The sequence below is a fragment of the Nymphaea colorata genome, chromosome 13 (genome assembly GCF_008831285.2).
Source record: "Nymphaea colorata isolate Beijing-Zhang1983 chromosome 13, ASM883128v2, whole genome shotgun sequence".
NCBI classification, from domain to species: Eukaryota; Viridiplantae; Streptophyta; class Magnoliopsida; order Nymphaeales; family Nymphaeaceae; genus Nymphaea; species Nymphaea colorata.
In genome coordinates this window covers 2,317,600-2,340,653 of record NC_045150.1, presented here as the reverse complement: position 1 = coordinate 2,340,653, position 23,054 = coordinate 2,317,600, and the positions used below count along the sequence as shown (strand labels likewise).

Sequence of the window (23,054 nt, the reverse complement as noted above, 5' to 3'; positions counted from 1 at the left end):
CCTTCACTCTCCTCCGTCTGTTCCTCTCCCCTTGCTCTCTCTCTCTCTCTCTCTCTCTTTCCCTGAACGCTCAATGGAACGATTGGAAAGTCGCAGATAGCTAGAGGAATCATGCCGGCATGGTGGACGAGGTCTTCTTCACCGAAGGAGGCGAAGAAGAAGAAGAAGGACGCTGATTCCTCCAGGGCCACTTGCAAGGCGGAATCCAAAAGCTCTAACCCGCCCGGCGGCGCGCCGGCGGGGGTTTCCCTCTTCGGCGGCATCAATTCACCCCGGCCTGGAGAGCTAAGCTCGCCGTCGGGGACCGGTTCAGGCTTTACATCAGAATCGGAACAGCCGGCCAGTCGTACGCACAGGCTCCCTCCCCCGTCGGCGCTCTCTCCGGTGGATCAGATCTCCTTGATCTCCTCGGTCTCGAGCGACAGCTCGTCGGGTTCGTGCTCGGATCCAGGGTATCTTTTTCCCAGGTACGTGGTAGATCGTGGTCATATGAGCGTTTTGCTTATAGTTTTTTGTTTGATTGACAAGAATAAAGGGATTGGAAGCTTGGAGTGTTCTATCGATTTTGGAAACTCGGTGGTTTGGGTTTAGTTTTCTTCTGGTTTATGAGCAATACGAATGCTGAATTGTTGCACAGTTCGTTTTTGTGGACATTTTTGCGCACTTCAGACCAAAGCAGGGGAGTTGTGTCGTTCCTGCTTGGAGTTTTCTAGATCGATGTTGAAGTTTACCCAATTCCTTATAATTTTTAAAATTCATGAAACCTTATGTTAATTCTAGTTCCCTCAGGTTCTCTTCCTAGGGTGCTTACGAAAGGAACAATCAGTTTCCATATTATTCCTTTAGCATGTAGTTGAGAATTTTCTATTGTTTAATTGTTAATTCCCCACCTCGAATGTAATTACGGTAGTAACTTCTTGCTGTTTTACATGTCGTTTTCTCTTGAAAATATTACGTGTCCAGTTTTCTGGTGAATGTTATCGTTTTTATATTAGCTGAACAAAGTTTCTGTCAACTGCGTTAGAATTGGTTTTTTTGGAATAATTTTTAGCGTTCTATGGTGGAAAATGTGGAATTATGGGATTTGTCGGATTATTGGGTCGTCTTATGTTCTAATTTTCGTAGTTTGGGAAATTCGAGATGGCTTCTTTTGGTTGATCCGATGAAACATGAGAAATGTAAATTTGAAGGAGTTTTTAGCTTTCCAGAATGGATGGCATCAGATTCTGTGATCTCTTTGGAAACCCATCGCCTTTTAACTTTCTAATTGCTTTATTCACTTGGAAGGCGTTGTCTTTTTTACCGAGTCGATATGTAATTTTCTCTTATTATGTTTTTCCTTCTCTTTTTTGAACAAAAACCTTAGTTTGAATAATTTATGTTCTGCTATTTCTATATTGTTCGGACGCTTCCAGTATATGCGTCGGTTCGGCATGTCTTCTTTTAGTTTCTGCAGATATCTTCCGGTCACGAGAAATATTGATTTAACTTTTTGAATTGTTGGTTTCTCTAACTGCCGTATGTCTTGCGCGTACTTTGGTCGTGCGTTTCTTAGTTTACCGAGATGATACGGTATGGTACTATGGTCTTCTTTCTTCCTCTTGTTCTTTTTTTTTTTTATGTTTCTGTGTCCGTGTGTCGTTGGGTGTTCTGGAAGTGTGGAGGGGAGTGGGATAGGAGCTGCTGAAGGAACGATTTGAATTTCGGACATATCTCATGCTGTTCCCTGCAGTTGGTCCAGACCCTCTGTTTGGTAGTGCGTGAGAGTTGAAATGATGTTTGTTCATTCATCAGTTTTTGAAATTGTTAATTATTCATCGTTGTTTGGTTATGTAAGATGTATGAAATGGTCGTCGGTCCTTGACTTTGAAGCTGCCAAATGTGCACGCATTACATGTCTTAAGACTCTTAAGAGTAAATTATTCTTTCCTATTTAATCTTTCCTTTTAAATGTCATCGACACTTTTAAATAAAAATTGTATATATCACTAGCGCAGTTCATCATATGATGTGAAGGCACTGAACTCTATACGTGGCTAGCACATTTTTGCACCAGGTTTTTCATCAGATTTTAGTTATTTCTTGAATATTTCATTTTGATACACTTGGTGAACTTCCCTGTTCTTTAAAAGTCCTATTCTAACCAAACTTTGTTTCTTGTACAAAGATATGTAGATGGGGTGGACGTTCCAAGGCAAGCAAGAAATTCATTTTCTATATATGACCATCAAATCCAGCAACAGTTCACAGAGAGTAAGCAGCTTCTATCAAGCAGCCCAGGATCAGAGTTTGTAAGGCCTCCTAATAATGGCTTTACACATTCCGTATATGGTTCACCACAGTTCAACAAGCTTGGCTTATCTTCTTCTCCAAAGGTGGAATCGGATTTATCTTTTGCAACTGCCCATAATAGTTCTTATTCTCCACCAAGAGTTTCTACAGATACCAAAATCAGTTTGGCCCATAGACGAAACAGTGCGAACCATTCACTGGCACCTAGTCCAAGAGCCAGGAGTCCTGGCCCAGGCTTGCGGGTGAATGGTGCTTGTACTCCTCCTTTGCCCTCACGTTCAGAATCTCCACGATCAAGACAAGATGACAGCAGGTTTCAGTGTCATCCATTGCCGCTTCCTCCAAGTTTTCCTTGCTCTCCCACTTCTCCCCCACCAACTTGTTCCACTAGTACTTCTACATCTTCAACGCCTCATAGTTCCACAAGGACTGGATTTTCGAAAAGTAGTTGCACAAACAGTGAGTTGTGCCTCAAGTCAAGGTGGAAGAAAGGAAAACTATTGGGAAGAGGGACGTTTGGACATGTTTATGTTGGGTTCAATAGGTAATTATGTTCCTTGATGCCAACTCTTACAAGCTCAAATCTTCTTTTGCTGGATCTTTTCTATTTCCTTTTCCAGTTTCCTGCATATGCATTGAAGCAATAGAATCCATGCTAGCAAGTGGCCACTGCATAGAAGAAAAACCAAACAAGGGGTCCCACTTGGAGATTAAGTTGAACCATTTAGTTGCCATCCTGCTAGTGGATTATGTATTAATTAACGGAGGCAGAATAAATTTTCATGGTCAATTCTTCTTCTACTTGTTGGAAATTGTATTAGTATGGCAAAGATCATCACACTTACTCTCCATGTTATACTAAATTTGTTGTATTTTGTCAAAAATATATTTAAGTGATGTTAAAAAGGGATCTGATTTGGTTGTTTGTCATCATTCTCCCAACTAAGTGAAAAGGAAGGAAAGTTTGATCTCAATTGATAGATATGTAGTTTATATAGTGAAAAATGACTTAATTGTGGCTCATAGTTCATAAACCTGTCCTGCTGTCTGGCTCAATTTTCCTGGTTTTCTCAAACAATTCCTGGGGAACTAGATGTCAAGTTAGTCACTGTTTACCTTCTTATCTAGTCCTCACCTATGTTAGCTAATTCCCAGTACAATTATGATGATTTCATCTTATTCTACTTATACCTTTTGAAAGTACTAATTATTAAGTCAGAATAGTGTACAACATTAATATTTATTTGGTTGCCTTGAAAAATATGACTATATGAGTCAAAGAAATTTGGTTACATAAAATTTTCTTAATTTAAATTGAGAAGGTGCATAAAAATGATCAATAACTGGTTGTAGTATGTAGAGATTTGTTTTTTCTTGACATGATGAATGTGAACAATTTATTCTCTGTTCTTGCATTGTTAGATGTTGATCTTTTTTAGCAAATCTGCAATCTTTACTTTGTAGTTTGTGCATGTATTTCTTTTGCAAGACAGGTTTTTCTCCTTCTGAAGTTACGATTGTGTAACTTTGTATATCCTCCTATATTAGTTGGAAAACTAAGCCCATCTCTAACTTATAGGCTGTTTCCTTTGTAGTTTGTGCATGCATTTTTTTTTATGAGAAAAATTATTGCCACAAAAGCCTTGAAAGGTTGTCCTTGTTGTTGATTAGGCATTTAGTTAATCTTCTTACTAGACTATCACTGGTTTTTCAGTGAGAGCGGCCAAATGTGTGCAATAAAAGAAGTCAACGTCATACCAGATGACCCAAGTTCCAAGGAATGTCTCAAGCAGCTGAACCAGGTACTAAATCCTATAATAGAAAGTCAGGCTAAGGCCGCCCTAGGGCATCTATACATTTCTTTCTTTCTGGTGCTTTTAAATTGCAATTTTTAGTGTCTGACACTTTAGTGCAGTAATTTTGATTGTTCTTGCTGTCATGCAGGAGATATCATTGCTTAGTCAACTCTCACATCCAAATATCGTGCAGTATTATGGCAGTGATATGGTATTAAACTTGGATCTGTTATTGCTTACAACTTATTTTTTACAAACTGATACTTGTGAATCGACATGTTTTCACATGCTGAAATTGGACTATAAATATGTTTTGGTCTAAGTCACATGGGTACTTCATTAGGGTCCACGTACCCGTGTCGCTGTACCCGTACCCAAAATGGGTACTTAGACACACTTGAATACCTACAGATCCAAACTGCTTAATTTTACTTTGATTTAATTTTTTTTCCACCTTACTTTTCGTTCAATTCTTAGAGTTAGTGTTCATTAACATATAATGTTTTTATTTATATCACTTGTTTATTAAAATGTTGCTTTCATTTTGATTTTTTTGTGTTATTTTGCACATATACATACATATATCCTGCCTTACCCCCGTGCCCACATTTTTTTAAATTGTCGTGTCCGTACCCATATCTGTACCCGTACCCATGTGACTTAGGCTTTGGTTGTTTCTTAAAGTTTAGTTTAAGGCATATTAATATTTCATTTATTTGGGGATGTTGTAATAACTCATGCCAAACTTAGTCTTTTTTTTACTTGTTCAACAGGATGATTCCACACTGTCAGTTTATCTTGAGTATGTTTCTGGAGGATCCATTCATAAATTGCTTCAAGAATATGGCCAATTTAAAGAACCAGTTATCCGGAATTATACCACACAAATTCTTTCTGGGCTTTCTTACTTGCATAAAAGAAAGACCGTGCACAGGTTTGTTATTTGGCCATATTTCTCTCTAAGATACTCTTATATGTTAGAGATGATAACTTCTCTAATATAATCTATTCTGACTGATACGCTGTTCAAAATTTTGCAGGGATATCAAGGGTGCAAATATCCTAGTTGATCCTAATGGTGTAATCAAACTGGCAGACTTTGGCATGGCAAAACATGTATGTCAGTGAACACTGAACACCAAATAGTAAAAAGTTTTAAAAATAATGGTCCATTGTGCAGCCTCTATTTGCATAAATGTCTTAGCAAATTTGGCTGTGTATTTATTTCTTAAATGAAGATTACATGTATATCCTAATTTGCCTTTAACAAATTTTAGAGTTTGAAACCATTCATGACTAAGAGAAAATAATGTATGGATGAAGTTATACAGTTAGAAGGTAACCATTTTTAAATACAGTTGAAATGAATATCTAGATAACTATCTCTTCATGGAATCTTAAATTAAATATAGCATGCCATCAAAATGTCATCAAGAAGTAGTTCATTCTCTTACGGAGTTGTAGGGCAGTTGTACACTCTGTCTCAATGCAGAGGTGGAGGGGATCATCTTGATAAATAGATCTTAAGATCAAGATGCTGATTTTTATTTTCCTTGAATGTGTAATCTCATACATGTAGGGAAAATAATAGTAAGAGAATAGCTAAATTGAAGTACTTGGTACTCATAAGAAAAGTTTCTGAGACTATGTTCTTAGGGGTGGAAGTTGAACCAGAAAACCCATACAAGAACATATATACTGAAGAATAAGTGAATCACCAAAGGTCCATCACTGTCACCTCCCTATAAAAATGTAGAATGCATTTCTCTGACTAGAGTGGTGCGAGAAAGAATGAACCTTGTGATATACAATGGTGTGTTGCTTGCTCGATAAATTTGTACATTTCTTATCTTTTGATAATATTCATCCCAAATCACTAATTATTGGTTATAAATGAGGGGATTTAAATTTACATACATAAATGCAACCCATTTTGTGCTTTGAAGCATGATCTGGTTTATTTCTATCTTTTGCTAGTGACCAGGGCCTTTTTCTAACCTTGCTACAGAATTGTTGTGACGAGATTTGCTAACTATTTTAGTTAATACTTGTCATGTGATTCTCTCTATTAGTACCAGTGGAAGTCTAAAGCTTGTCTGTTAGATCAGATGTAAATGAAAACTTTCTTACCTTTTAATTGCTCCTTGTTCTGCCTCCAGATCAATTGTTGTTCTACTCCACTATCCTTCAAAGGAAGCCCTTATTGGATGGCTCCTGAGGTATGGTCTTCATTGGATACTTCCCTTTAGGATATTTCCTTTCTTTTTTTTGTATATTTCAGTTATGATTTGCATGTATTGTCTTCTTCCACAGGTTATAATGAACGGTAATGGCTATAATTGGGCAGTGGACATATGGAGTCTTGGTTGTACGGTACTTGAGATGGTCACAGCAAAACCTCCCTGGATCCAATATGAAGGGGTTGGGCCTTCTTCTAAATGATTTTTGTGTTTTTCAACTTCGAGTATGTGAGCTCATTGTTACCGTGTTCCTGAATTTATTAATCAGCATTATCTGAATTTGACAGGTTGCTGCAATATTTAAAATTGGAAACAGCAAAGAGATTCCACCAATACCTGACTATGTATCTGATGAGGGGAAGAATTTTATAAGTCTATGCTTGCAACGTGATCCTTCCTTACGTCCAACAGCAGCTCAGCTTCTCGGTCATCCTTTTGTAAGAGACCAAGCTGCAACAAAAGCTCCAATAATCAGATCAGTCACAGATCCTGGGTCAACTTCTCCTTATGGCTTCCAGTCACTGGTATGTATATTTAAGAAGTGTTTTCTTCCTTTATTTTTCTGAAAGTTCTTTTTTCATAATTGGAAAATGTAATGGTATCAGTATCAACTCTCAGTCTTAACAGGTACCCTACTGCAAGATTGCTTCAACCATCAGGAAAAGTGTGTTTTTGATAACCTTACTGTTGAGATCTTATTGGAACTTATAGGCTGTTTGTTAGTGTAATGATTTGAAGCTAACGGGGAGCAGATGAACATCTAAACTGAAATAAAGCAAATAAAATTAGTGGCACTGTAATCTGCATTTACTTATTCCCTTGAAGTAATAAGAACATATGACACTATTGATAAGGCAAACCTAGATGGGGGAACTATCGAGCAGAATGTCAGAGATGTTTTTTTTTTCCTTCAATAGGAAGTATTGTTGTTCCACCACAAAAATGAAAGCACTCACAGCTACTAAGAAGTTCTGTCTACTTGTTATTATTGAGACCCTCAAATCAAGAAAAACTCTCCCTAGACTTCTATTCCCAATGATATGGCAGAATGTCCTAAATATTGCATCATCTAATAGGTTAGTCAATAAAGGTAGGGCCAGAAAGGGCTCCATAGTCCATACACCTGGCTAGGCAGGTTAGCTTCTATATCTGTTTTCTTTTTGGAAACTAAGGCTAACCTGCTTCTTCTTCACATTGAACGAGAGAGAGAGCTGTTTAGCAAACTACTGGATGTGTCATTGCTGATAAATTTTGTCTATTCTTACTTTATCCAGAATTATCTAATTGCTATTAGTTAAGATATGCTTTTGTTTTGCTCATAGTTCTTGTATGGTCATGTCATGTTGACATGTTTCTCATTAGTGGTTCTTATGGATTGTACATCTGGCTTCAATACTTTGTCAAATGGATATCCATTCTGGACGCTTCTTGGTGACACTCAGGTGGCCAGGATTTGGTGGAGCTGACTGTGGTCAACCCTCCACAAGAGTTTATTTGCTGTATTTTCTGTTTCTTTTAGCCTGGTGATACTTGTCACTTATCAGAGGGTTATATTTTCTGCTTTGCTGTGTTCTGATTTAGTGGTAGTTCTCATTATTCCGAAACTTAAAAGCATACCATCTGAAAGTTCAATTTAGGCACATGTTGTTTATGTCCCTAATAACCTATTCGTAGCGTCATAAATGAGAGTTTCATGCATCCTGGTTTTATTCTATGACTGCATTTTCGATATTTAACATTTTATGTGGTAGTTTTCTCTGTCGCTGATTGATCTCTTGCTCTGCTTTGCAGACCTCTCCTAATCAGGCAACAACAAGGTCAACCTGTAGCACAAGGAATTCTCCAATCCGTGATGGAGATTACAGACCACACTGTTCAGTGGGATGCCCAATCACACTTTCCTCAAGGTAATGTTAACTTTGTTGGTCATTTGGCATCAACCACTCCTGGGCTCATGTAATTTTGAGATTGAAGACCATATCTTGGCTTAAAATCCCAAACTGTTGATTTTCTCTGGGTCAGCCATCTGTGCTGGTGTTGGTTGCTTAGCTATGCTCCTGATGTCTGTATAAGGTTAACGAGATTCTCGTCATTCCCTTACAGTGAAGAGTTGTTGTCAAGAAGGAATATGTCTTTGCCCGTCTCTCCCTCATCAAGCCCATTGAGGCAGTTCAGACCCACCGTGGCTGGCGGCTTGCTCTCTCCACCGCATGTGAGTTCTGCAACAAGCAGGAGTAGCAGTTACCAGACACAGAACTCCGTAACTCCCCGCGTGCAAGTGAACTCAATCTACATGGATCCAGAGGTTTACAGGATGATGATTGCACCAGATGGCCCAACAGCCAGACCTTACAGATAACTGATGATAAAAAGATGTTTCAAGGTAATCGGTGGACCACTGTGCCTGGTACCTCTTTTCTCATGAAAGCAATATCTGCCATCGATTGTTTTCTACTTTTCGAGGAAGAAGAAAGAAAGCCAGCTTCTTTTAGAGAGTTGACATTTCTCTCTGATGTTTCAGCAGCACCCTCATTTTCGAAACGGTTAAAAAATGTATCTATTTCCTTCCAGAAGCCCCAACGCTTCTAATAAGCAGGTGCTAACATGTTCACACCGAGCTTGTAAATATTGTATCAAGAGTAACGCTGTTAATGCAGTCAAGGAAGAAGTATAGAAGCTATCATGTTGATTTCTTTCCAATACTTTCTTTTCTCTGACCTGAAGAGGATGAAGTTCATCTTCTTTTTCCTCAACTCGCGAAGTTTATGGCTGCTTCGGAGCCTAGTTGGGAAGTGAGTGATTCATTGATTAGAATGACGCACATCTATTTTTTACATTCTAGAGAAGGTAGTACTTACAAAATTGAAATTGAATTGAGGATTGGACTTTTACCAGTCTGCCAACCTGATCAGCTACACTAGAGCAAAACGAGGTGAGACCTTCAGAACAAAAAGATGAGTTTGGTCTTCAACACAAACATTTCTTACCTTCAAACTGAACTATTTGGGACTTGGTCAGATCCATCCTTTACCCACTTGTTTGAATGCCAATGCAATTTCATAGTGAAAGTTGGATCGTACCTTTTAAAATTGAATTTGGACTGGAGTATAAAATCTGATGGTCCTATTTAATTTAATCGAACTTTATTAGGTTTACTTCGAATATCACCGGATTCATATTCAATTATGAAGCTGCATGCATAATCTAAATTCAATTAGTAACTAGATTTGGATTTCTTTACCAAATCTGACTAAATGAATTTAAAATTGAGTCAGTAATCCAATATCTCAATTCATGTACATTCCTAATTAGAATTATCGATCAAGGCCAGATTTTGAATCGAATCCTGTCGCAGCCTTTATTCAAACATGCTACGGATCTGAATATCTGTCCAATTTAGTTGGAAACGCATCCAATTTGATCCGTTAATGCTTTCAGCTCAATCTAAGAGGTCGTGTATATTAAACATAAATTGAAACACCAAGTTACGGGAGAAGGTCTTCTAAGTTTTGTCAATATCTATTCGTATCGGAATGATATCGGCCCCTTATCGATATGGTGCAGGGCTAATATGGGTTCATATGTTTTTGTTTAATTTAAATGTTTCAAATTTAGAAAGTCAAAAAATTAGAGCCATCAGACGGACACACAACAATTGTATGAGCCGATACGCAGCATTAACCGATACGTTATTTACAACTCCGGTTCGTCAAAAAATTGGCGGTTTCCCTCCCTGCGGATGGGAAATTTAAATTGACTCCGTCTCTCTCTCTCTCTGCGCGCGCTCATTCTTCGCTGGGAAGCCAGCAGGCAATCACAAGGGAGAGGAGAGAAAAAAAGCGCGGAAAAGAAGAAAACCAAACCCCCGAACTCTGATCCCTTCACTCTTCCTGTCTTTTCGACTTTTGATCTTTCCCCTTTTCCTTTTTATTCTTTTTGTCCCCTTTCTGGATCGGAATCGTCGCCGGGATGCCGATCGAAATGCCGAGAGGCCTTCCGTTCTCCGTTGACACATGGAGCCGATCCTCAAGGGCGAAGCGGTACCATTTCCTCACCCACGCCCACAAGGATCACGCGTCGTCGATCTCGAACTACGCTTCGTTCCCGATCTACGCGACCCGGATCACGAAACACCTCATCATCCGGCAATTCCCCCAGGTTTTTTGGATTTTCTTTTCTTTTTCGCTCGATTCGATGCCTTTCTCGTTGTTATGTAGCATTTTTTGGCGTACTTAAGGCGGCACCTTGGTTTGTTGGTTTCTTCGGCATATGAAGGTGTGTGACTCGTTGTTCGTCGAGATGAGGGTGGGTGAGCCGATTGTCGTTGATGATCCCGACTGCAGGTTCACCTTTACTGCCTTCGATGCTAATCATTGTCCAGGTTGGGCTCTTTCTTTTCTCAATTTTTGGCGTTAAAGTTTCCATAATGGAAATAAATTGAATGCTGCTTCGAGCCCTCGCTTCTTGGTCCATTCAAATGTATCTATTGTGGTGTAAGTTACAGGAGCTATAGACGGCCAACCACTTATATATTCTGCACCGTGAAGTTGCGTCACCTCACTAGTAGGAAGTGTATTGGCGAACTAAAATTTGTATGATGTGTGTGCATTCCAAAAACTAGAGCCCCTAATAAAGTTCCAAATTCAACATCCTCTTCTTCTCGTTGTCATTTAATTTTGGGGGTTTTATGGGTTTCATCCTCATTATGGTTTCCTTTTTCTAATTAGTCGACCAGAAAGGTAGCGGTTGCTCATCGTTCTGTTAACCTAAAACTGACAAATTCTCGGGATATCGTGTGTAAAATTTAGGGGCTGTCATGCTGCTTTTCGAGGGTGAATTTGGTAATATTCTTCATACTGGAGATTGCAGACTTACTGCTGATTGCATACAGTGTTTGCCCATGAAATACGTGAGTATGAGAGGAAGGAAGCCTCAGATATGTCTGGATTACCTGTTCCTTGACTGCACTTTTGCTGGGCATACTATGAAAATTCCGAGCAAGGACTTGGCTGTTCATCAGGTATGTTTTCCTTCTTTTAGCAATATTCTTCATATGAATGCTACACTTCCACGTACATGTTGCATAGTAGATTATGCTGTTCTGTCACGGGAGCCTGCTAGCACCGTGTATTGACTTGGTGTTCCTGATCGTAATGAAAATCAGTTGAGGATTGAGCTTTATACTTCAAGCACCAATAGCTTTAGTGCTCGAGGCTAAAATTTGAGAAGAGATTACCTTGTTCTCATTACTGGGACGGCAAAGCAACAGTGAGATATTAACAAATTATTGTTTCGTTATTCTGAATAACCTTTCAATTACAGCCGTTACTCAGTTCAGACCCATATTCGGGTGCTGGACAGGGGCAGGCTCATTATATTCCTTTCTGTTTTTTTAAGAAGAAGCCTCTTCCTCAGGGTTACTTATTCGTCATTTTACTTGACAGCTTGAACACCTCGCCAATACCCCGAGCCATGGTCCAAAATGAACCCTATTCAATTTGTATATCCTGAAGTTTGCCTTTTTATAAAGAGAATGAAGCTGTAAATCTTGAAACAAATAATGTCACTCAGGATATTTATGCATCGAGGGGATAACATTTTTAAACACTGTATCTTCATTAACGCGTGGTCCCTGTGAGGGTTCTGATAGCTCCAAGTATGTTAATGGAATCATAAGTAATTCAAGTCATGTCCATGCGTTTGTGCACATATGTATAATTTTCATTTTGAATATTTGAACTTTAAGTAATTGGTTCTAGTCCTTTAAAAATGAAATTCTTCTAATTTTCTCTTAATATGAACTGCATTTGACTGTCATTGCATTGGACTAATTTTTAAAGTTCATAGGTATCATCTCTCCCCAGTATATCTATGTTCGTTCTACCAAAACCTCTTATTTAAAATTTACATTTTTCAGCTGTTGTTTTCCTGCTAATTATTCGTTGCTTGCTCATCCCTTTTCTTTAGTTTCAACTTTCAACAGTTTCAGGAGATGTACTTTCTAAAGAATAGCATAGGAACTTATTGTTCAGTTCAACATTTTTATGCCTATTATATTTGGCTGCCAAGTTTAACTGTTATCCTGCTTCTGACCTAATGTACTGTCTGGCTGTAAGTTATCCAGCTTACTTTGGTGTTTCAAATTTATCTGGTTGAAATCTTCAGTTAACAGGATATGACCTAGATCTAGAGATTTAATTGCCCATCCAAGATCGTAAAACAGCACAGCTATAGCTTCCATCCCCAGGGCCTATATACATGGTTTGGCTTGTGCAGAGAGTTGATGCCTGTAAAGCTCGAACCACAGAAAAATATAAATATATACTTTTGTTTCTGAGGCACAATAAGTTTGATTATTTCCAAGTGGGTCTTACAAATGAATCAACTCAATCAAGTTCTGCAGCCTATATGATGTGATTCATCTTAATATTTTTTGTATTTTTTTCTAGGTGATCAAGTGCATATGGGAGCATCCAAATGCACCTATTGTGTATCTGGCATGTGATCTTCTGGGGCAGGAAGAGATCCTGGTGCATGTTTCTAAAACATTTGGTTCCAAAATATACATTGACAGATCTGTAAATGCTGAATATTATGAAGCACTTACAATCATAGCATCTGATGTCATCACTGATGATTCATCCTCTCGCTTTCAGGTAAGCTGTTTCCTTATGTTAGTAACAAGTTCAACTGTCAAGGCCAGCTGATAGCTGGAGAAGATGGTTGCTTACTTGGTCCTTCATTTATAGGTGTGTGAAGGATTCCCCAGGTTCTATGAAAAAGCTGAGACAAAACTTGCTGCAGCTAGAGCCAATCTTCAACCAGAGCCTCTCTTTATCCGCCCCTCTACACAGTGGTATGCATGTAGGGAAGATTATGCAGATGACAGCAGAAAAAGTAATAAGAGATGGAGAGCAGCTGAAAGAGATGAATTTGGTGTTTGGCATGTCTGTTATTCTATACATTCATCAAAGGAAGAATTGGAATTAGCTTTGCAATATCTCCAACCTAAACGAGTTATTTCAACAACTCCAAGCTGCAGAGCTGTGGAATTGGACTATGTAAAGAAGAACTGTGGCATTGGTTCTGTTTCATCAGATGATGCTTTATGGAAATTACTGGATATTAGGACAGAAGAGCTCCACTCGACACAAGCTTGTCTCACAAAGGTGAACCCTGCAAAGGCTAATGAGCTACTGCCTCAGAATCTGGATACACCCGCTAAGGCACAGCATGGGAGTTTGTCTTCTCCTGTTAAGGTTGGCTCCCTTACGCTGTTTGGAAGAGCATGGTTAGGCATTCAGAACCCATCAACAATGCTTGAACCTCATAATTTATCTGCACTACGCAAGGTTACTAATGTAGCTGAAGGATTATCAAAGGTTGGAGATGATAAAAGTAGAGCTACCGATGAATGCAATGAGAAATTTAATGGTGGTAGCATAACTAGCAAAGAGAAACAAGTACATGCACCATTTAATGGTGGTTGCGTAACTAGCAGAGAAAAGCAAGTACATGCACCATTTGATGGGGGTAGCGTAAGTATTAAAGAAAAGCAAGTGCATGCGCCCAATAGTGATTCAGGAGAAGGCACTTGTTCCAGTGGCACATCGAGGAGTCTTGATTTTAGCCTAAGAAAACTGTACAGATCCATGAATGTCCCAGTTCCTCAGCCACTACCATCTCTTGCGGATCTTATGCATGCTGCAAAACGAGCCAAGGTCTGTGCAGGGAAGAGATGAACAATGAGCCACTTCACACGTTGAATTCCATTTCATGGGTGCGGAGGCAGGCAAACTTAGTCAGATCCTCTGTTTTGCATTCCAGGTTTTACCGAATTTCAGATTTGTCACTCTGAACTTGGGAATGTCCGCTTGATGGCTGCTGAGTTCAAATTTAATACGCCGCATTGGTCATTCGATGTTTGATTCTTTAAGGAATTGAAAAATCAGAATCTGATTCTGGTCTACTTCAATTAAGTCAAATTTTTCAGTATTCTTGTCAAATGTAAATAGTTACCTGGGCCATAATACTTGTACACCGTTGACTTGCTGATGCGTGAATAAGCAACATTACTAAATGAAGGATATTTTATTTGTTCTCGTGGTTATTCGGCTTCAGGTAATAAGATGGATCCAATGTCAATCATGATCTCGTTTGACGTTTTAAAGTCGGATGTCTCCGAAGAGACGACGTTTTAAAGTCAGCTTGATAAAGCTGAGATTTGGATCAGAGTCTGGATAAATCGGAAAATATCTGATCAGGTTTTCGTGAAGAACTTGAACCAAAGTGGTGTTTAAATTGGATTATCTTCTAATTACAAAAAGCCAGCCAGAAAAGTACACCTGATAATTCCTCCCATACTCAAAGCTTTTTCGTGAAGAACTTGAACCAAAGTGGTGTTTAAATTGGATTATCTTCTAATTACAAAAAGCCAGCCAGAAAAGTACACCTGATAATTCCTCCCACACTCAAAGCTTCTGCTTTCGAGGATCCCAAAAAGCATCAATCTGGGCTCTTGGGGTCCGAGAGGGTACACTCTTCTCTAGCATAAAAAAAGGCATGGCCTAGACCAAGAGGAAACGTGGCGGTTTGGATAAGAGACTGGATAAATCCAGACACAGTTAATCGGTTTCTTTTAAAGAACTTAACCCCACTTAAACCCACATGGCATTCAAATTCGTACCAGTCCTCGAACCAGATTACGCTTCCCACAAAGATTGGTTATCACATCATGATGCGTATTCTTGTATAGGTGAAGAGAAAAAAAGGAAGAGCGGAACAATTTTGAACAAAAGATACATATGCAGTTCCTTCATATTGCTTTAGCATTAGAATACAGGTACTAGTCAAAACGTGGAATGAGCAGAAGAACAAAAATTTTGTAAGAGCATCAGCAGTTTATGATACACATCTTTAAGTTCTCTGGAACTTCTTACTACAGACATTTAGTTTAATAAACTCGCATTGTCAAATTCATGCTTCAAGAATCCGGCTCCACCAATGGAAAGGATCTCTTCAAAGAGTGTTTCCTTGCTGTTTGAATTGAAAGTTCGATTGCCTTAGCAAACTCTCATTAACAGAGAGGCCCTTGAAGATATACAGTGAAGACAAAATTTTGAACGGCCATAGATATAACGACAACTACTTAAACTAGTAAAACACCTCTCAAAAGGAATAGTCCTTAAGATCATTCTTAGCATCATCCAGCTCTATATCTGTCATGCACTCTTCCAGCGTGAGAGGTGGGAGATGTCTTGTCTTACGCTTGAGGTTGTGTTTGTGCCAGTCACTCTTGAAATGATCACGATACTGCTTGGCATCTCCCACAAGTGCATTACATGTGCTGCATTTATGTTGTTTCACCTGTTCTCCAGCATTTGCATTTTCTGTTGAGATGGTAAGTTGATTCTGTACCACCTCATTCAGCTCAGAAACTGAATCCACAGGCTGTCTCTCAAAGCTAGATGGGGCAGTTTCATGATCTTCATAATCATTAACATGTGCATCTTCATCAACATGCACAGAGACGGACAATATTTCCAGTCTCCCTTGCCAATTCCTCATCATAGAATCACACTCACGAAAAAATCCAGGTTCCATTTCACAAACCTTTTAAAAAGGACAAGAACGAAGGCGTCAGAGGACATTATGAAACTACACGTCCAAAAACACACACCAGAAAAGGTAAATAATCAATATATAAGAATGACTTCCAAAGAGTTAGCCACACAAGTGAAGAAAAAGGATGGAATTAATCACCAATATAGAATTCTTGATGGAGGCAATTTCTTGCTCTTTAAGAAAAATTATGAAACAACCTCAGAAATAGCTTTTGAAGCCCAAGAAACCGATTGAACTTGCATTGTATTGTTGTGTGTGCACACATGTTACATGTCATAATATATGTGATTATTTAAGCCAAAAATATAAAATACGGCTAGCATGAAGCCTTAGGAGAAAAAACAAGATACAAGATTAACGAAGAAAACATGAGAATCATGATAGATATGAATAATAAAAATATTACACTGAAAAAATTATATCAAGATGCTAGGGTCATAAAAAGAACATAAATAGACATCGGTGTCCATGCAGTTCCCTGCATGTCTGATTGCTGCAATGACTGCTGCAATCTTGTCATGCATGCACCAATAGAAATAGTTATCAAGTATTTGCACTATACATAGCAGAAGAACAAAGCAGAAACAGCTGTAGTCATAAAAAGAAAACAAATAGACATCGGTGTCCATGCTGTTCCCTGCATGTCTGATTGCTGCAATGACTGCTGCAATCTTGTCATGCACGCACCAATAAAAATAGTTATCAAGTATTTGCACTATATATAGCAGAAGAACAAAGCAGAAACAGCTGTATTTTATGCATACCACAGAGAGATGATTCCCAGAGACTTCTTTTGAGGCAATTGAAGCATTCCAAGCATTAAGTTTCTCCATTAGTGGAGACATATTCTTTTCAGGAACAATGAGTCGCAATCGCATAGGAGAGCGCTTTATGGGAAACTGCTTCTGGAGCTCACGGATCACTTCTAAAGCCTTCAAAAGAAAGTTTTTTCATAAATGATCAAACTTCATGTACTGGAACACACAATACTGAAGTAAAAACTAAAAACTCTTTATCCTAACAATCATGTTTCAACTTATCCTCAAAACAACCATTTGGATTGTGCCAATTATGAGTTAGAAGATTCCCCTATCGTGCACAGGGCCAAAAACCAAGGTGGCATTCCCAAGACAGGCGCTTATGAGATTGGTAAATGAACAGAAATATGGTATATTGCAGATAATACAATCAAATTTCTCTTTTTATTGATGTTAACTTCATATAAAAGCCTTCAGGAGTAGAAGAAACTCCAAAAGGGCAAAACGAGTAAGCACCCAAAGTACCTGTTTCTTGGAGCTGCTATGAGGATCTACAGCAAAATGTATTTCATGCATTAGTCTCTCGATCATGCTAATCGTGTAAGGCCTCTGTGTCTCTGGATTGATTGTTTTCTGCATAACAATTGTTGCAACATCTCGAAACTGACTTGATAGCTGAGATTCTCTTTCCTTTCCTGCAACCTGAAGCTCTCCTTTCTCCAGAATCTGGCATTAAGGATGTGCATGCCAATTTAGACAGAAACTGGAAAGTCATATACTCACATTACATGCAAAGCCACACATCACATATAAAAACCCAAGTTGCAATACAAAAGTATATACTACCTAAAAGAAGCGAAGAGCATCAACAAAAACATTACCATATTAAACAAGAATAAAAACTATGAAACCTTTTCTCTAGGCCTTCAGTAATAAGGTGCCATCAACTACACTCTCTTTTAATGTAGCTGTACATGTGTGTGTACGTGCATGGGATGTACACAAAGAGAGGTTTATTCATACATAAAGAGCAGGCATCTGGCCCACCACAATATATTGCCATCTCTGAGCAGCTAGGCCATCTGACTTAAACTAACTCACTCTAGATTCTTATCCTGTAAATTATCTGAAAGAAAGATAACTCCAGTGTTGATCAATGAATCACATCTAGCTGCTATAATGTGCATTATCAAATAAAATACAAAACAAAAAATTTCCTCCAATAAGATGATAACTGGTTGCAAACAATGACATTGATTTGTAAGAAAAAATGATTTCATTATATAAAAATGTGTACGAAATTACCTCCAAGCATATTTTTGAATTATCGTCAGTTCCAAATGCCATCATCAAGTCCTTTGATTTGGCTAGAATTCCTTTTGATACGTTTGAATAAACTGTCTGTGACTGTAATACTTCATCCAAATCCTTCTCACTGCATTAGCAAGAGAAACCAAGGAAATGGAGAAATTGATCAGATAACAACCAAAAAATTCACAACATGTCATGCTCTAAAGTTTTGGAAATCTCAAAGGAGAACGAAACTTTTTGTTTAGACCAAAGACAAACCCTATAGAAAATTGGCTACAGCTACTACTAACCTATTTGGGTTTAAAACCTTTTTATCCTCCAATAAGAAATTATACCCGTTGGTTTTAAATGTAGCTAGATTTGGAAGGCTTGTTATTAACTGAACATTGGTTCCATGCTTTCTCTTTGTTTCTTTCTAATCATAGTTTCTAAACTTTCCACCTTCACTGATTTTTCTTATGTGGATGAATGGAACCTCCTCAATCTCTTGGATTCAGCAATGATCACATCTGCTTTTTTAATTTTGTTTTCTCTAGCCCTTTTTCTGCTTATGATTAGAAAACATAAGAAGCTGTCATTGAGTAATTACAGGCAGCGAAAACAGTGCTCACAGTTGCACAAAGTGCCCCACCGCAACCCAGATTCCGGAATATCTTGAACTTCCAAGTTGTTCTAACTAAGAAAGCAAGCTTGCTGCCATTTACTTGCATTATGTGTAAGCATGTGAATAAGAAAATTTTTGTTAATGGATACCATGGAGGTTTTGAGCAGGCTTTTAATACCAACATAAAGGTTGATAACCTCCTGATCAAAGCAGTATGCTGGATAGGACATCACTTGGACTCAAGGACTTTTGTATTCATGGGGAGACTAAAGGTCAGTCTTCCCATTCATGTTTTGACTTTCTTCTGGTATGTGTATATGTTGAAATATAGGTGTATTAACTTGTAATCTTTCTTACAAAAGTTTAAAACTCAAAAATTTGGCAAGAGCTAGGCAAGCTACAGAGTGTTACGCTTCTATTTACCTCTTTCCTCCTTCATCTCTTTCTTTTCATTTTACTTCTCTAAATTTCTATTTTTTTGTTGCAAGAGCATAGTCTTTTAGAGGCATAAAAGTTTTTAACTTTTTTATTCACACAACATCTATCAAGAGCATAGAATATATGTTTGCTTGAATCACTAGACAAAGGGTTTAAAATTTTATTCACTATATGAACAGTTAAACCCACAAAGCATGCAACAGTTAAAATTTTTATACCACTATTGCACCACCTACTGCCTAGGCAAGTCTACAGCCTGCAAATGGACTCCCTAGAACATATTCAGCCGCATCCATGTTCAACATACTGTAGCAATCAAATGCGTTTTATCAGTCTCATTCCATGTATGAAATTATCTAAGGCATCACTGACAAACCATGTATCACTCTCTGGAAAGTAGGATTATTTGAGAAAATGGTTGCTAAATAAGTACATAGATGTAGTAACAAGGACTTTGTATCATTTACTGGAGGGAACTTCCAGACATGCTTGAAATGAGAAGGTCAATAGTGCACAAATGATGAGAGTCGAGACACAACGAGCATGTATGAACAATCAGGCAAGCAAACCAATCATGGATGGTGACCAAAGAAACACAATACCTAAATGAACTAAGACGAGAAATAATGAATTGTAGAAATGATCATTACACAACAAATAAACAATAGGTCAATTTCAGCTCGCTCAACAATTGGACACAAAATACATAACCGCAAAATACATAACAAAGACATGGAAAAGTGATTAACAAAAACTGACAGTTGAAAAATATAAAACAGAAAATGCACAAATATCAGAAAAAAAAAACGCAAAAAAATAAGAGGCCATCAGATTCGCAGGAAATACAAGCGCCCACTACAAGTAGATCATAACTAACAAATTCTTGCAGACAACATTATGGACGACTAAATAGCACAAGATGAACAAAACAAATCTAAATACAAGGATCACATACACTCCAGAACGCCACGAAAGGACTTTGTTCTTGTAACAAGCAATCTCAAAACGGATCCCATGATTCTTTAGACGAACAACTGCAACATTCGTTAATCTCTTTTGGCCAATTGGCTGGACCAATGTTTTTGACATATCTTCAGTTGTCGACTACGTTCAATGTCCTGCGTTAGAGAAGAATACAAGGATAAAAATAGCTTGTATAGGGTTCGAATAGAATAAACCATGAGATACATATGCAGCCAAAAAATAAAGATAAACAGAAGGCGATCCACAAGGGCAGTACACCACTTTATCTTCGTGAAAATGGTACACCAAATGTAAGGTCTGGTAGTGGTACATCGTTCAAAATCCACCAGACCGCGGTCATCAACTTAAAAGAAGCAGGACATACACTGCACTGCACACACCAATTTGTAAAAGGGGAATCTCCCTTTCATTCCAAAATCGACAATCAAATGATCAAACATCCAGAATTCCTTCTGGTATTTAATTTTCAGCACCACCAACTTGAAAAATTCTTCATTTCCATCCTATCACACTATTGCAAATTAAAAGACTTGAAAATATGCACATAATAGAAAAGGTACGGACTTCGGTTGTCGTGACATCCTTGAAGGAACCCTCGTACTTCAACATGTTCTTGGAAATAAGGAGATTAAAAGAAGCGAAGCAGATGGAATCGGAAAACATTGGCCGAGATGTCCGGGAACTCACCGAATGGGTGTTGCTCTTGCCGAGGAGGACAACGGAACTTGGTGACCGTTGAAACAACAGATCGTTCCTACGAGCTTCGCCGCCACAAACAGGGAGGGAGAGAGAACTCGGCAATTTAGGAAATTTCCAGAATAGTAAGGAAGGGCCTTGCAAAACAGCACCCGCCCCCTGGAGTGACTTGGAAATTTTCAAAAGTGTTTCTGCTTTTTGTGATTTCACATATTGTGTCCGGCTTCCTCCCGTTTATTTTGCAGCAGGGTGTTTGAAGGGGTGAACACGAGCCGAGTCGAGCCTGAGCTTGGTCGGCTCAAACTCGGCTCGCCTTTTATATTGCACAACTCGAGCTCGGCTCAAGTTCGAATCCAGTTATATAATGTTAACTCGAGCTCGGCTCGATCAAGCGTGTCAGAGCTCGAACTCGAGCTCGTTTAGCTCGTTTAAAGCCTGTCGTTTTCGGGTGTGTTGCAGTATGGCTATGGCAAAAGATTTTGTCCTCGGTGTGGTGCTCTTGAGGAAAATACTCTGCATGTCTTCCGAGATTGTAGTTCTTCTCAAGTTATATGGGCTGATTATCTTTATGGGGCTAAATTGTTGGAGTTTAATACGGCTACTTTGAAGGTTTGGCTGAGGAATAATATTTCTAGGCATCGCTTTTTGGTTAACCACATGATTCCTTGGTCTATTTTCTTTTGTTTCGCTTGTTGGCATATTTGGCAGTGGCGAAATCGAGTTGTATTTGAAGAAGGGTTTTCTTGGCCTGATGATGTTTTATTTCACATAGTTGCTTCTATTGGTGAGTTCAGAAACCATATGGCCCAACTTCGTTTATCCCAACGAAAAGTTCAAACCTTCATTGCATGGATGTCACCTTCCTTGGGTTTTGTTAAGTTGAACGTTGATGCGGCTGCTAGAACAAATCCTGGAGACTTGGCGGCTGGTGGTTTATTTCGCAATGATAATGGAGAATGGTTATTTGGCTTCCCTTGTCGTGCGGGTTATGGTCATATAACTACTAAGGCTGAACTTGTTGCTATTCTTCATGGTTTGAAATTGGCCTGGTTACGTGGCTTTCGTAAAGTTATTGTTGAATCAGATTCCTTGTTAGCTGTGAATAAGGTTTTTAAAGACTTGCAGCCTCGTGATCCTTTATTCCAGATAGTGAAGCAAATTGCTGAAACGTGATTGGGAGTGTTTCTTATGTCATACGTACAGAGAAGCTAATATGTGTGCGGATTTTCTTGCCTCATGGGCTTTTCAATGATCTTTTGGAGTGACCATTCTTACAAATCTACATGGTCATTTGTATCGATTGATTGAGGAAGATCTGATTGGTGTAGCTCGACCTCGTGCTATAGTTAGTTAATGCGGTTCTAAACCGCTCCTTTGTACAAAAAAAAAAAGATGGCAGCGAGGGTGCTGCTGCTGTGGAAGAGATGACAGCAGAGGATCTGCAAAAAAAAAAGAGGTATCAAATGAGATATTTGGATTTTTAAGTTTTGGGTTTTCGAAAAACCCTAGCTAATGTTCAGCGCTGAATGAAGGCTTCAGATCCCTTGCTGGAATGAGGGTTTGATGAACCTGAAAGCCCTTGCTCCAACACCACCCTTTGGTGAGCGAGGGTTTTTGATTGATCTAAACCCCTTGTTGAGTGAGGGTTTCAGATTGATCTGAAACTCCCTCGCTCCAGCACCACCCTTGCTGCGAGGGAGGGTGTTTTGAAACCCTCGCTCGTTGGAGCAAGGGATTTGAAAAAAGAAACCCTTGCTCCAGCGAGAGGGTTTCGGATTCTAAAGCTCCAGCGAACGAGGGTTTATCCCTCAATGGCTGCGAGTGCGGGTGTTTTGAAACCCACACTTGTTGGAGCAAGGGATTTAAGAAACCCTCGCTCCAGTGAGCGACCCTCAACTTAGAGTTAGAGAGAGGGAGAGAGAGAGAGAGAGGCATACCTTGATAGGCTTTGCAGAGAAGGGCAATGATAGTGTCGAACATTTGCATGAAGATGCTTTTCACTTGATGAAGCATTGAAGAAGAAGGAGGAGGAGAGGAGAGAGAATGGACGGGATGACAAATGGAGAAAGGCAAAATAACCTTTACTTTTTACTGGAGCCGAGTTGAGCTTAAAACATTCGAGTTCAATGAATTCGAACTCGGCTCGACTAAAAAAACAAGTTGAAGAATGAGCTCGAGTTTGGCTCGTTTATTAGAATAGGCGGCTCAAACTCGATTTCGAGTCGAGTTTTAACGAGCCGAGTAACTCTTGTTTCCTGATGTCCGTCATATATATATATATATATATAAGGATGTGTCGGTGGTATATGTA

At 38.9% G+C, this 23,054-nt stretch overlaps 3 protein-coding genes across 5 annotated transcripts; 2 read left to right on the top strand and 1 right to left on the bottom strand.

Annotated features, from left to right (window-relative positions):
* Positions 1-9,008, top strand: LOC116266864 (mitogen-activated protein kinase kinase kinase 3-like). Its single transcript, XM_031648304.2, has 11 exons — positions 1-467; positions 2,168-2,836; positions 4,007-4,094; positions 4,237-4,299; positions 4,862-5,022; positions 5,129-5,204; positions 6,248-6,307; positions 6,402-6,509; positions 6,616-6,852; positions 8,120-8,235; positions 8,432-9,008. The coding sequence occupies exons 1-11, from the start codon at positions 112-114 to the stop codon at positions 8,685-8,687; spliced, it is 2,190 nt and encodes a 729-aa protein (XP_031504164.1). The 5' UTR covers positions 1-111; the 3' UTR covers positions 8,688-9,008.
* A 1,103-nt stretch (positions 9,009-10,111) lies between these two features.
* Positions 10,112-14,417, top strand: LOC116266605 (uncharacterized). 2 transcript variants are annotated; one of them, XM_031647875.2, is made up of 5 exons: positions 10,112-10,486; positions 10,604-10,709; positions 11,137-11,348; positions 12,778-12,984; positions 13,078-14,417. In XM_031647875.2, the coding sequence occupies exons 1-5, from the start codon at positions 10,298-10,300 to the stop codon at positions 14,068-14,070; spliced, it is 1,707 nt and encodes a 568-aa protein (XP_031503735.1). In that variant the 5' UTR covers positions 10,112-10,297; the 3' UTR covers positions 14,071-14,417. The 2 variants fall into 2 exon arrangements, with proteins under 2 accessions (XP_031503735.1, XP_031503736.1); XM_031647876.2 differs by having other exon boundaries at positions 10,347-10,486; positions 11,220-11,348.
* A 696-nt stretch (positions 14,418-15,113) lies between these two features.
* Positions 15,114-20,856, bottom strand: LOC116266582 (uncharacterized). 2 transcript variants are annotated; one of them, XM_031647842.2, is made up of 6 exons: positions 20,735-20,856; positions 20,019-20,181; positions 18,016-18,145; positions 17,236-17,436; positions 16,717-16,884; positions 15,114-15,940 (listed from the first exon to the last, which is right to left on the bottom strand). In XM_031647842.2, the coding sequence occupies exons 2-6, from the start codon at positions 20,150-20,152 to the stop codon at positions 15,497-15,499; spliced, it is 1,077 nt and encodes a 358-aa protein (XP_031503702.1). In that variant the 5' UTR covers positions 20,153-20,181; positions 20,735-20,856; the 3' UTR covers positions 15,114-15,496. The 2 variants fall into 2 exon arrangements, with proteins under 2 accessions (XP_031503702.1, XP_031503703.1); XM_031647843.2 differs by lacking the exon at positions 20,735-20,856 and adding an exon at positions 20,612-20,705.
* Between the last annotated feature and the right edge of the window lie 2,198 nt (positions 20,857-23,054).